The 12,455-nt window shown below is 49.8% G+C and overlaps 2 protein-coding genes across 2 annotated transcripts; both read left to right on the forward strand.

Annotated features, from left to right (window-relative positions):
- Positions 1–2,399: 2,399 nt before the first annotated feature.
- LOC136386265 (histone H2A-Bbd type 1-like) lies at positions 2,400–2,834 on the forward strand. The gene has a single exon (XM_066357760.1). The coding sequence runs from the start codon at positions 2,400–2,402 to the stop codon at positions 2,832–2,834; it is 435 nt and encodes a 144-aa protein (XP_066213857.1).
- Positions 2,835–9,028: 6,194 nt separating this feature from the next.
- On the forward strand, positions 9,029–9,460 carry LOC136386267 (histone H2A-Bbd type 1-like). The gene has a single exon (XM_066357761.1). It carries the CDS (start codon positions 9,029–9,031, stop codon positions 9,458–9,460), a length of 432 nt encoding a protein of 143 aa, XP_066213858.1.
- The last annotated feature ends 2,995 nt before the right edge of the window (positions 9,461–12,455 follow it).

The raw sequence follows: 12,455 nt of genomic DNA on the forward strand, positions 1-12,455 counted from the left end.
TGGGTGGGGGTTTTGGGTGCTTTCAGTGGGGCTCCACCCTTAATGATAGTGGTAACTGAGGTGGGACAGAAACCATGACTGAGGTATCGAAGGGTTTATTCATGGTGCAGAACATCTAAAATTGGAGGTGGTGGCAATGAGTGTGGGCAGAGGATGGCATGGCCTTTGTCACGGACTTCATGGGACTGGGGCTTTACACAAGGGATGAGGAGTGGTGGGACAGACCTAAAGTAATGTATATGAAAGGTTTTATAGTCGGCTGGATTTCATTTATTTATCCCGCATCGTTCCGAACAAAAGGACTCGAGACAGGGATTATTGACTAGTGTTGTAATGGCCTTTTAGAATATAATCTCTTGTCTTCTTTTGTGGACACTGGTACATGAACCAGTACTGTATAAAAGCTAACATCTGGTGTAAGACCTGCAAGTCAAGAAGTTGTCAATGATTAGTAAACATTACATTATAAACACAATTACAATGCTCATTTTCAAATGAAACACCTATTTGTCTATCATATAGTTAATAAAGTCACAGAGTTATCAATGGCTGAATACATGTTCTAAGATGTACAAGTGTATTCTCTATAAATTCTGTGCCAAGTGCCAAACTCAAAAGCAAACATAAGTCCCATGAACACATTTATGTGCTGTATTAAGTTAAAGAAAAAAAATGGTCGTCGCATTAAGTGTGGCAGAAAACAAGCCCTCTCTTATGAACGTCAACATTGGAAATTTTCCCCACTATTCGCCCCACCTCCTTTGTTGCCTCCACTCCTGTTTAAATGGACTGGACAGAGTCTGCCTAGCCGCTCTCACAGCTGGATCAGGGGACCTGGCTGGGCCATCCCTGCTCTGCCCTTCGGGCCATGAGACCTTGGCTATTCATCCAGTCCCTCGGAGCAGCGGCTCCCTCGTAGGTAAAATGGAGTTAGAGTTTCCCTATGTTTGGATTTTCCCGAAGATTAAGTCAATGCGTGTCAGGACCTGCTCTCTATAACACAGGGCCTGGCACAGAGACTGCCCTGTGGAACAGCTGCGTGGTGTCTCCTCTCGGTAGGCCCGCTTCTTAGCTGTGCTCCCCAGGGTCCCACTGAGCCTGGTTCTCAGTGACTGGGTGAGACTTGGGTCACACTGGCTGTGAACACCATGGTCTGCCGAGCTTCTTGGAGACTCGGAAGAGCGCCACGTGGAGGGAGAGGCAGAGGTACCCCTGGGGTCCCAAACGTCCTCACCCCGATTTCCTCTCAGCTGCCCTCTGGCTGGTGAGTCAGCCGCTCCTGCCTCCTTCCACCACCTCTGAGAGCTGCTGGGGACGGTTTAGCCTTTACCTGCTTCACAGGAGTGGCCTGAGCTTCAGCTCAATAGGCTTAAAGGCCATTGGAATACCTGCTGCTACACAGCCACAGAACCTTTCTTCACACGCCATGCCAAGTCCACCAGATATTTACAGAACCAGCATTGTCAGATGTCCACTTGACAATTTTTTCAGGTTTCAAACTCTTTAATTTAGTAATTCAGTGATAGTCATGGGAGCGGTGGTTCAAGGAGCTGCCAGAGGCAGCTGGACTCTTTAGCAGCTCCTCTTTCTGCCAGCCTCCTCTGCCTTATCTGGCTGTCGTTTTTCTGGCAGGATAAGGGGCCCTCAGAGCATGACATTGGTGCCCATAGGCCTTGACCGTCTGGGGAACTGCTCTGGCTCCTTGGTGATTTGTTCTAGAGAGCCTTCGGGCCCCCCTTATCGTAGCCAAGTTCAACTCTTCCTCTTCGACTCATGTGAGTCGGCCAGCGGGCCTCTCCCTAGCAACCGAAGGTGGCGTTCACCAGGTTCTGGTCTCTCCTAGTGTAGTTTCTTTGGGGCACATCAGCTTCTGTGGGCATACAATGGGTCAATACGATTAAATTCTTTCAAAAAGAAACAGGAATAGTGATCGCTCACGAATAGTGAGATGACTATGTAAATGGAGGCAAAATTGGTGTGATTACTGTGTTTACTGTGTGGGACGGGACAGTTGAGCTTCTACTGGAGGAGGCGCATGTCTGTCAGTGACCTGCACCTTACAGAGGGACATAAAAGGACACCAAGACAGGCGGAGGCTAGAATCAGCCAACCTGGAGGAGTTACTCATAGGCAGGGAAACATTTTCCATTGAAACATACATATTTTTCTTAGATGCTAAAGTCAGGTAGAAAGAGTGTTTTGAGAAAGTGAGTCAAGTTGCCATGGAGACCAGTGTCCTATCATGGACATTTCTAGGCCAGTCCTGGTCACCAGTGATGTCACAATGTCAGTTTGTCACAAAGGCAGCTCCCTGACCTGAGCTGGCCTTAAGCACAGAGATAGGTGGGCAGGAGTAAGGCCTGGCATCTAGAGAGGTCCAGACTGTCAGAACAACCTAGATGGGCCACTCCCAGAAAAATGCAGCAGACATCACGTCTGGGAAAAGAAGAGACCGGCACCATCCTAAGAAGCATGCCACCTCCCGCAGAGCCAGAGCCGAGCTGCAATTCCCTGTGAGTCGTGTGGACCGCCACCTGCGAGATGGTCACTATGCTGAACGCCCTGTCCTCGTTGACGCCCTGTTTTCCTCGCTGGCATCCTCGAGTACTTGGTGGCCTTACCTCCTGGAGCTGGCGAGCAAGGAGGCTGACAACCGTCACGGGGGGCGCATCACCTCACAGGACATGAAGAGAATGGTAGAAAACAACCTGCAGCCGCTCCACGGCCTTTTGAGCAGGACACCTGTACTTGAGATGACGGGATTCCTTCACCCAGGAAGAAGAAGTGATGCCCGGGTCCCAGAGCCTGCAGACCTCCACAACAGCCTCATCTAGACCCTCAGACTTCCCACAGGTGAGGGAGGCCTCCCGTTTTCAGCACTTGCCATTAAAGTGTTTTGAACACAGGAAGAGGCTTCGGACTCCTCTGTTTCTGTCGCTCTGAGTGGGAAGTGTGTGTGAGATAGACATCTAGGGGGAGATAGCTCATGGGGGGGTTGGAGCGTGGAAGGCGCGGTCAGTGCGGGATGCTGGAATCAGGGATTTAAGGCAGCGGTTTCTAATGGTGGTGGTGTGGGAAGGGGCGCTGGTGGCAGTATCTGTCCGTGACTGTAGAGCAGGGGTCGGCACCCTATGGCACGCCAGCCAGATGTGGCTCTTTTGGTGGCTGCATCTGGCTCGCAGACAAATCTTTAATTAAAAAAATAATAACGTTAAAAATATAAAACATCTCCTGTATTTACAACCCATTCATTTCCTACCACTCATGTTCATGGTTGCGGGTGGCTGGAGCCAATCACAGCTGTTCTCCGGGACAACACCAAATTTTTATTGGATAATGCGTAACGTGCACGGGTCGCTTTATGGCTCTCACGGAATTACATTTTAAAATATGAGGCGTTCATGGCTCTCTCAGCCAAAGAGGTTCCCGACCCCTGCTAGAGGTTAGACTGCCTCACTGGTTCTGAGCAACTCAAATCCTGTAAAGCTAGGAGTTTGGCTGGGTGGGGGGCGGGGTTGCTGCCTGGGGGGCCCCCTCCCTGAATGATAGTGGTAACTGGGGTGAGACTGAAGACCATGACTGAGGTACCGAAGGCTTTATTCATGGTTCAGAACATCGAAAATCGGAGGTGGTGGCAATGGGGTGTGGGCAGAGGGTGGCCTGGCCGTTGTCATGAACTTCACGGGACCGGGGGGTTTACACAAGGGACGAGGAGTGGTGGGGAAAACCTAAAGTAATGTACGTAGAAGGAATTCTAGGTGGGGTGGATTTCATTTATTTATCCCGCATCATTCCAAACAAAAGGACTTGAGACAGGGATTACTGACTAGTGTTGTAACGGGCTTTTAGAATATAATCCCTCGTCCTCTTTTGTTGGACACTTGTACATTAACCTGTGATGTATAAAAGCTACCATCTGGTGTAAGACGTGCAATCCAAGCAGTTCTTAATGATTATTAGACATTAAGTTATACACACAATTATGATACTTATTTGAAAATGAAACACCTATTTCTCTGTCTATAGCTAATAGAGTAGCAGCGTTATCAGTGGCTGAATACGTGTTTCAAGATACACAAGTATATTCTCTTTAAATTCTGTCCAAAGTGATGGACTCCAAAGCATATTTATGTCCTTACAAACACATTTATGTGCTGTGTCAAGTTAAAAAAAAATGTCCTCGCATTAAGTGTCGTAGAATACATGCCCTCTGGTATGAATGCCAACATTGGAGGTTTTCGCCACTATTCCCTTCCCCCGCCTCCGCCATTTGCACCCCTCCAGGCCTGTCAGAAAGGGCTGGACAGAGGCTGCCTAGCCGATTTCACAACGAGATCAGGGGACCTGGCTGGGCCATCCCTGCTCTGCCCTTCGGGCCAAGAGACCTTGGATATTCATCTGGTCCCTCGGAGCAGCGGCTCCCTCGTACGTAAAATGGAGTTAGAGTTTCCCTATGTTTGGGTTTTCCCGAAGATTAAGTCAATGCGTGTCAGGACCTGCTCTCTATAACACAGGGCCTGGCACAGAGACTGCCCTGTGGAACAGCTGCGTGGTGTCTCCTCTCGGTAGGCCCGCTTCTTAGCTGTGCTCCCCAAGGTCCCCACTGAGCCTGGTTCTCAGTGCCTGGGTGAGACTTGGGTCACACTGGCTGTGAAAACCATGGTCTGCTGAGCTTCGTGGACACTCGGAAGAGCGCCACGTGGAGGGAGAGGCAGAGGTACCCCTGGGGTCCCAAACATCCTCACCCCGATTTCCTCTCAGCTGCCCTCTGGCTGGTGAGTCAGCCGCTCCTGCCTCCTTCCGCCACCTCTGAGAGCTGCTGGGGACGGTTTAGCCTTTACCTGCTTCACAGGAGTGGCCTGAGCTTCAGCCCAATAGGCTTAAAGGCCATTGGGAATACCTGCTGCTACACAGCCACAGAACCTTTCTTCACACGCCATGCCAAGTCCACCAGATATTTACAGAACCAGCATTGTCAGATGTCCACTTGACAATTTTTTCAGGTTTCATACTCTTTAATTTAGTAATTCAGTGATAGTCATGGAGCGGGGTTCAAGGAGCTGCCAGAGGCAGCAATGGACTCTTTAGCAGCTCCTCTTTCTGCCAGCCTCCTCTGCCTCATCTGGTTGTCGATTTCTGGCAGGAAAAGGGGCCCTCAGAGCATGATATTGGTGCCCATAAGGCCTTGACCGTCTGGGGAACTGCTCTGGCTCCTTGGTGATTTGTTCTAGAGAGCCTTGGGGCCCTCCTTACTAGAGCCAAGTCAACTCTTCCTCTTCTACTCAGGTGAGTCGGCCAGCGGGCCTCTCCCGAGCAACCGAAGGTAGAGTTTCACCAGGTTCTGGTCGCTGCTAGTGTAGTTTATTTGGGGCACGTCAGCTTCTGTGTGTATAAAAAAGGCTAGATATGGTGAAGTTCTTTGAAAAAGAAACAGGAATAGTGATTAGGGAATAGTAAGATTAATATGTAAATGGGGGCAAATTTGGTGTGATTACTGTGTGTTTGTGTAAGATGGGAAGTTGTGTCCCACAGGCAGGGAAATATTTTTTGTTGAAACATAAATGTTTTGCTTGGATGCTCAAGTAAAGTAGAAAGAGTTCTTTAAGAGGGTCAAGTTACCAAGGAGACCAGTTTCCTATCATGGACTTTTCTAGGCCAGTCCTGGTCAAGGCCCAGGGACACTAGTGATGTCACAATGTCAGTTTGTCTCCAAGGCAGCTCCCTGACCACGTGGTGGCCTTGAGCACAGAGATAGGTGAGCAGGAGGAATAAGCCCTGGTATCTAGAGAAGTCACGACCGTCAGGACAATCTAGATGGGCCAATCCCAATCCCAGGAAAAATGCAGCAGACATCACTCCTAGGGAAAGAAGAGACCGGCACCAACGTCAGAAGCGTGCCCCTCCCGCACACCAAGAGCCGAGCTGCAAATCTCTGTGAGTCACGTGGACCGCCACCTGAGAAGTGGTCGCTATGCTAGGCGCCGGTCCTCCGTTACCCCTGTTTTCCTCGCTGGCATTCTTGAGTTCGTGGTGTCCTACATCCTGGAGCTGATGAGCAAGGAGGCTGACAACCATCACAGGGGGGCGCATCACCTCACAAGACTTGGTGAGAGTAGCAGAAAGAAACCCGTTGCTGCGCAGCAGCCTTTTCCAGCTTGACACCTAAACTTGAGATGACGGGATTCCTTCACCCAGTAAGAAACAGTGATGCCCGGGTCCCAGAGCCTGCAGATCTCTAAAAGACTCTAATCTAGTCCCCCAGACTTCCCACGGTGAGGGTGGCCTCCCGTTTTCAGCAATTGCTATTAAAGTGTTTGAATACGCGAATGAGCTTCTGACTCCTCTGTTTCTGTCGCTCTGAGTGGGAAGTGTGTGTGAGATAGACATCCAGGAGAAGATAGCTCATGGGGGCTTGGAGGGTGGAAGGTGCGGTAAGTGCGGGATGCCAGAATCAGGGATTTAAGGCATCGGTTCGGTTCCTAAGGTGATGATGTGGGAAAGGGCGCAGGTGGGAGTAAGCTGTCCGGGACTGTAGAGGTTAGACCACCTCCTTGGTTCTGAGCAAGTCAAGTCCTGTGAAGCCAGGAGGTTGGCTGGGTGGGGTTTTGGGTGCTTTCAGTGGGGGCTCCACCCTTAATGATAGTGGTAACTGAGGTGGGACAGAAACCATGACTGAGGTATCGAAGGGTTTATTCATGGTGCAGAACATCTAAAATTGGAGGTGGTGGCAATGAGTGTGGGCAGAGGATGGCATGGCCTTTGTCACGGACTTCATGGGACTGGGGCTTTACACAAGGGATGAGGAGTGGTGGGACAGACCTAAAGTAATGTATATGAAAGGCTTTATAGTCGGCTGGATTTCATTTATTTATCCCGCATCGTTCAGAACAAAAGGACTCGAGACAGGGATTATTGACTAGTGTTGTAATGGCCTTTTAGAATATAATCTCTTGTCTTCTTTTGTGGACACTGGTACATGAACCAGTACTGTATAAAAGCTAACATCTGGTGTAAGACCTGGCAAGTCAAGAAGTTGTCAATGATTAGTAAACATTACATTATAACACAATGCCAATGCTCATTTTCAAATGAAACACCTATATGTCTATCATATAGTTAATAAAGTCACAGAGTTATCATGGCTGAATACATGTTCTAAGATGTACAAGTGTATTCATCTATAAATTCTGTGTCCAAGTGCCAAACTCAAAAGCAAACATAAGTCCCATGAACACATTTATGTGCTGTATTAAGTTAAAGAAAAAAAAATGGTCGTCGCATTTAAGTGTGGCAGAAAACAAGCCCTCTCTTATGAACGTCAACATTGGAGATTTTCCCCACTATTCGCACCCACCTCCTTTGTTGCCTTCCACTCCTGTTTAAAATGGACTGGACAGAGTCTGCCTAGCCGCTTTCACAGCTGGATCAGGGGACCTGGCTGGGCCATCCCTGCTCTGCCCTTCGGGCCAAGAGACCTTGGCTATTCATCTGGTCCCTCGGAGCATCGGCTCCCTCCGTATGTAAAATGGAGTTAGAGTTCCCTATGTTGGATTTTCCCGAAGATTAAGTCAATTCGATGTCAGGACCTGCTCTCTATAACACAGGGCCTGGCACAGAGACTGCCCTGTGGAACAGCCTGCGTGGTGTCTCCTCTCGGTAGGCCCAGGCTTCTTATGCTGTGCTCCCCAGGGTACCCACTGAGCCTGGTTCTCAGTGACTGGGTGAGACTTGGGTCACACTGGCTGTGAAAACCATGGTCTGCTGAGCTTCGTGGAGACTCGGGAAGACGCCACGTGGAGGGAGAGGCAGAGGTACCCCTGGGGGTCCCAAACGACCTCACCCCGATTTCCCTCTCAGCTGCCCTCTGGCTGGTGAGTCAGCCGCTCCTGCCTCCTTCCACCACCTCTGAGAGCTGCTGGGGACGGTTTAGCCTTTACCTGCTTCACAGCAGTGGCCTGAGCTTCAGCCCAATAGGCTTAAAGGCCATTGGAAATACCTGCTGCTACACAGCCACAGAACCTTTCTTCACACGCCATGCCAAGTCCACCAGATATTTACAGAACCAGCATTGTCAGATGTCCACTTGACAATTTTTTCAGGTTTCAAACTCTTTAATTTAGTAATTCAGTGATAGTCATGGGAGCGGGGTTCAAGGAGCTGCCAGAGGCAGCTGGACTACTTTAGCAGCTCCTCTTTCTGCCAGCCTCCTCTGCCTTATCTGGCTGTCGTTTCTGGCAGGATAAGGGGCCCCTCAGAGCATGACATTGGTGCCCATAGGCCTTGACCGTTCTGGGGAACTGCTCTGGCATCCTTGGTGATTTGTTCTAGAGAGCCTTCGGGCCCCGCTGTATCGTAGCCAAGTTCAACTCTTCCTCTTCGACTCATGTGAGTCGGCAGCGGGCTCTCCCTAGCAACCGAAGGTGGAGTTCACCAGGTGTCTGGTCTCTCCTAGTGTAGTTTCTTGGCACATCAGCTCTGTGGCAACAATTGTGGTCAATACGAGTTAAATTCTTATCAAAAAGAAACAGGAAATAGTGAATCGCTCACGAATAGTGGATGACTATGTAAATGGAGGCAAAATTGGTGTGATTACTGTGTTTACTGTGTGGGACGGGACTGTTGAGCTTCACTGGATGGATGGCTGCATGTCTAGTCAGTGACCTGCACCTTACAGAGGGACATAAAAGGACACAAGACAGGCGGAGGCTAGGAATCAGTCCAACCTGGAGGAGTTCTCATGAGGCAGGGAAACCATTTTTCCATTCGAAACAATACATATTTTTCTTAGATGCTAAGTCAGGTAGAAAGAGTGTTTTGAGAAAGTGAGTCAAGTTGCCATGGAGACCAGTGTCCTATCATGGACATTTCTAGGCCAGTCCTGGTCAAGGCCCAGGGGACACCAGTGATGTCACAATGTCAGTTTGTCACAAAGGCAGCTCCCTGACCTGAGCTGGCCTTAAGCACAGAGATAGGTGGGCAGGAGTAAGGCCTGGCATCTAGAGAGGTCCAGACTGTCAGAACAACCTAGATGGGCCACTCCCAGAAAAATGCAGCAGACATCACGTCTGGGAAAAGAAGAGACCGGCACCATCCTAAGAAGCATGCCACCTCCCGCAGAGCCAGAGCCGAGCTGCAATTCCCTGTGAGTCGTGTGGACCGCCACCTGCGAGGTGGTCACTATGCTGAACGCCTGTCCTCGTTGACGCCTGTTTTCCTCGCTGGCATCCTCGAGTACTTGGTGGCCTACCTCCTGGAGCTGGCGAGCAAGGAGGCTGACAACCGTCACGGGGGGCGCATCACCTCACAGGACATGAAGAGAATGGTAGAAAACAACCTGCAGCAGCTCCACGGCCTTTTGAGCAGGACACCTGTACTTGAGATGACGGGATTCCTTCACCCAGGAAGAAGAAGTGATGCCCGGGTCCCAGAGCCTGCAGACCTCCACAACAGCCTCATCTAGTCCCTCAGACTTCCCACAGGTGAGGGAGGCCTCCCGTTTTCAGCACTTGCCATTAAAGTGTTTGAACACGGGAAGAGGCTTCGGACTCCCTGTTTCTGTCGCTCTGAGTGGGAAGTGTGTGTGAGATAGACATCTAGGGGGAGATAGCTCATGGGGGGTTGGAGAGTGGAAGGCGCGTCAGTGCGGGATGCTTGAATCAGGGATTTAAGGCAGCGGTTTCTAATGGTGGTGGTGTGGGAAGGGGCGCTGGTGGCAGTATCTGTCCGTGACTGTAGAGCAGGGGTCGGCACCCTATGGCACGCCAGCCAGATGTGGCTCTTTTGGTGGCTGCATCTGGCTCGCAGACAAATCTTTAATTAAAAAAATAATAACGTTAAAAATATAAAACATTCTCCTGTATTACAACCCATTCATTTCCTACCACTCATGTTCATGGTTGCGGGTGGCTGGAGCCAATCACAGCTGTTCTCCGGGACAACACCAAAATTTTTATTGGATAATGCGTAACGTGCACGGGTCGCTTTATGGCTCTCACGGAATTACATTTTAAAATATGAGGCGTTCATGGCTCTCTCAGCCAAAGAGGTTCCCGACCCCTGCTAGAGGTTAGACTGCCTCACTGGTTCTGAGCAACTCAAATCCTGTAAAGCTAGGTTTGGCTGGGTGGGGGGCGGGGTTGCTGCCTGGGGGGCCCCTCCCTGAATGATAGTGGTAACTGGGGTGAGACTGAAGACCATGACTGAGGTACCGAAGGCTTTATTCATGGTTCAGAACATCGAAAATCGGAGGTGGTGGCAATGGGTGTGGGCAGAGGGTGGCCTGGCCGTTGTCATGAACTTCACGGGACCGGGGGGGTTTACACAAGGGACGAGGATGTGGTGGGGGAAAACCTAAAGTAATGTACGTAGAAAGGAATTCTAGTGGGGGTGTGATTTCATTTATTTATCCCGCATCATTCCAAACAAAAGGACTATGAGACAGGGATTACTGAATAGTGTTGTAACGGGGCTTTTAGAATATAATCCCTCGTCCTCTTTTTGTGGACACTTGGTACATTAACCTGTGATGTATAAAGCTTACCATCTGGTGTAAGACGTGTCAATCCAAGCAAGGTTCTTAATGATTATTAGACATTAAGTTATACACACAATTATGATACTTATTTGAAAATGAAACACCTATTTCTCTGTCCTATAGGCTAATAGAGTAGCAGCGTTATCAGTGGCTGAATAGTGTTTCAAGATAGCACAATATATTCTCTTTAAATTCTGTCGCAAAGTGATGGACTCCAAAGCATATTTATGTCTTACAAACACATTATGTGCGGTTGTCAAGTTAAAATAAAATGTCCTCGCATTAAGTGTCGTTAGAATACATGCCCTCTGGTATGAATGCCAACATTGGTGGTTTTCGCCACTATTCCCTTCCCCCGCCTCCGGCCATTTGCACCCTCTCAGGCCTGTCAGAAAGGGCTGACACGAGGCTGCCTAGCCGATTTCACACGAGATCAGGGGACCTGGCTGGGCCATCCCTGCTCTGCCCTTCGGAGCCAAGAGACCTTGGATATTCATTCTGGTCCCTCGGAGCAGCGGCTCCCTTCGTACGTAAAATGGAAGTTAGAGTTTCCCTATGTTTGGGTTTTCGCCGAAGATTAAGTCAATGCGTGTCAGGACCTGCTCTCTATAACACAGGGCCTGGCACAGAGGACTGCCCTGTGGAACAGGCTGGCGTGGGGTCTCCTCTCGGTAGGCCCGCTTCTTAGGCTGTGCTCCCCAAGGTCCCACTGAGCCTGGTTCTCAGTGCCTGGGTGAGACTTGGGTCACACTGGCTGTGAAAACCATGGTCTGCTGAGCTTCGTGGACACTCGGAAGAGCGCCACGTGGAGGGAGAGGGCAGAGGTACCCCGGGGGTCCCAAACATCCTCACCCCGATTTCCTCTCAGCTGCCCTCTGGCTGGTGAGTCAGCCGCTCCTGCCTCCTTCCGCCACCTCTGAGAGCTGCTGGGGACGGTTTAGCCTTTACCTGCTTCACAGGATTGGCCTGAGCTTCAGCCAATAGGCTTAAAGGCCATTGGAATACCTGCTGCTACACAGCCACAGAACCTTTCTTCACACGCCATGCCAAGTCCACCAGATATTTACAGAACCAGCATTGTCAGATGTCCTCTTGACAATTTTTTCAGGTTTCATACTCTTTAATTTAGTAATTCAGTGATGTCATGGGAGCGGGGTTCAAGGAGCTGCCAGAGGCAGGCAATGGACTCTTTAGCAGCTCCTCTTTCTGCCAGCCTCCTCTGCCTCATCTGGTTGTCGATTTCTGGCAGGAAAAGGGGCCCTCAGAGCATGATATTGGTGCCCATAGGCCTTGACCGTCTGGGAACTGCTCTGGCTCCTTGGTGATTTGTTCTAGAGAGCCTTGGGGCCCTCCTTACTAGAGCCCAAGTCAACTCTTCTCTTCTACTCATGTGAGTCGGCCAGCGGGCCTCTCCCGAGCAAACCGATAGGTAGAGTCTTTCACCAGGTTCTGGTCGCTGCTAGTGTAGTTTATTTGGGGCACGTCAGCTTCTGTGTGTATAAAAAAGGCTAGATATGGTGAAGTTCTTTGAAAAAGAAACAGGAATAGTGATTAGGAATAGTAAGATTAATATGTAAATGGGGGCAAATTTGGTGTGATTACTGTGTGTTTGTGTAAGATGGGAAGTTGTGTCCCACAGGCAGGGAAATATTTTTTGTTGAAACATAAATGTTTTGCTTGGATGCTCAAGTAAAGTAGAAAGAGTTCTTTAAGAGGGTCAAGTTACCAAGGAGACCAGTTTCCTATCATGGACTTTTCTAGGCCAGTCCTGGTCAAGGCCCAGGGACACTAGTGATGTCACAATGTCAGTTTGTCTCCAAGGCAGCTCCCTGACCACGTGGTGGCCTTGAGCACAGAGATAGGTGAGCAGGAGGAATAAGCCCTGGTATCTAGAGAAGTCACGACCGTCAGGACAATCTAG

Source organism: Saccopteryx leptura, chromosome X (genome assembly GCF_036850995.1).
Source record: "Saccopteryx leptura isolate mSacLep1 chromosome X, mSacLep1_pri_phased_curated, whole genome shotgun sequence".
Lineage (NCBI taxonomy): Eukaryota > Metazoa > Chordata > Mammalia > Chiroptera > Emballonuridae > Saccopteryx > Saccopteryx leptura.

What these genes read in the sequence shown, in the direction of transcription:
- LOC136386265 (XM_066357760.1), top strand. Translation starts at nt 2,400, where the DNA reads ATGGGCCACTCCCAGAAAAATGCAGCAGACATCACGTCTGGGAAAAGA.
- LOC136386267 (XM_066357761.1), top strand. Translation starts at nt 9,029, where the DNA reads ATGGGCCACTCCCAGAAAAATGCAGCAGACATCACGTCTGGGAAAAGA.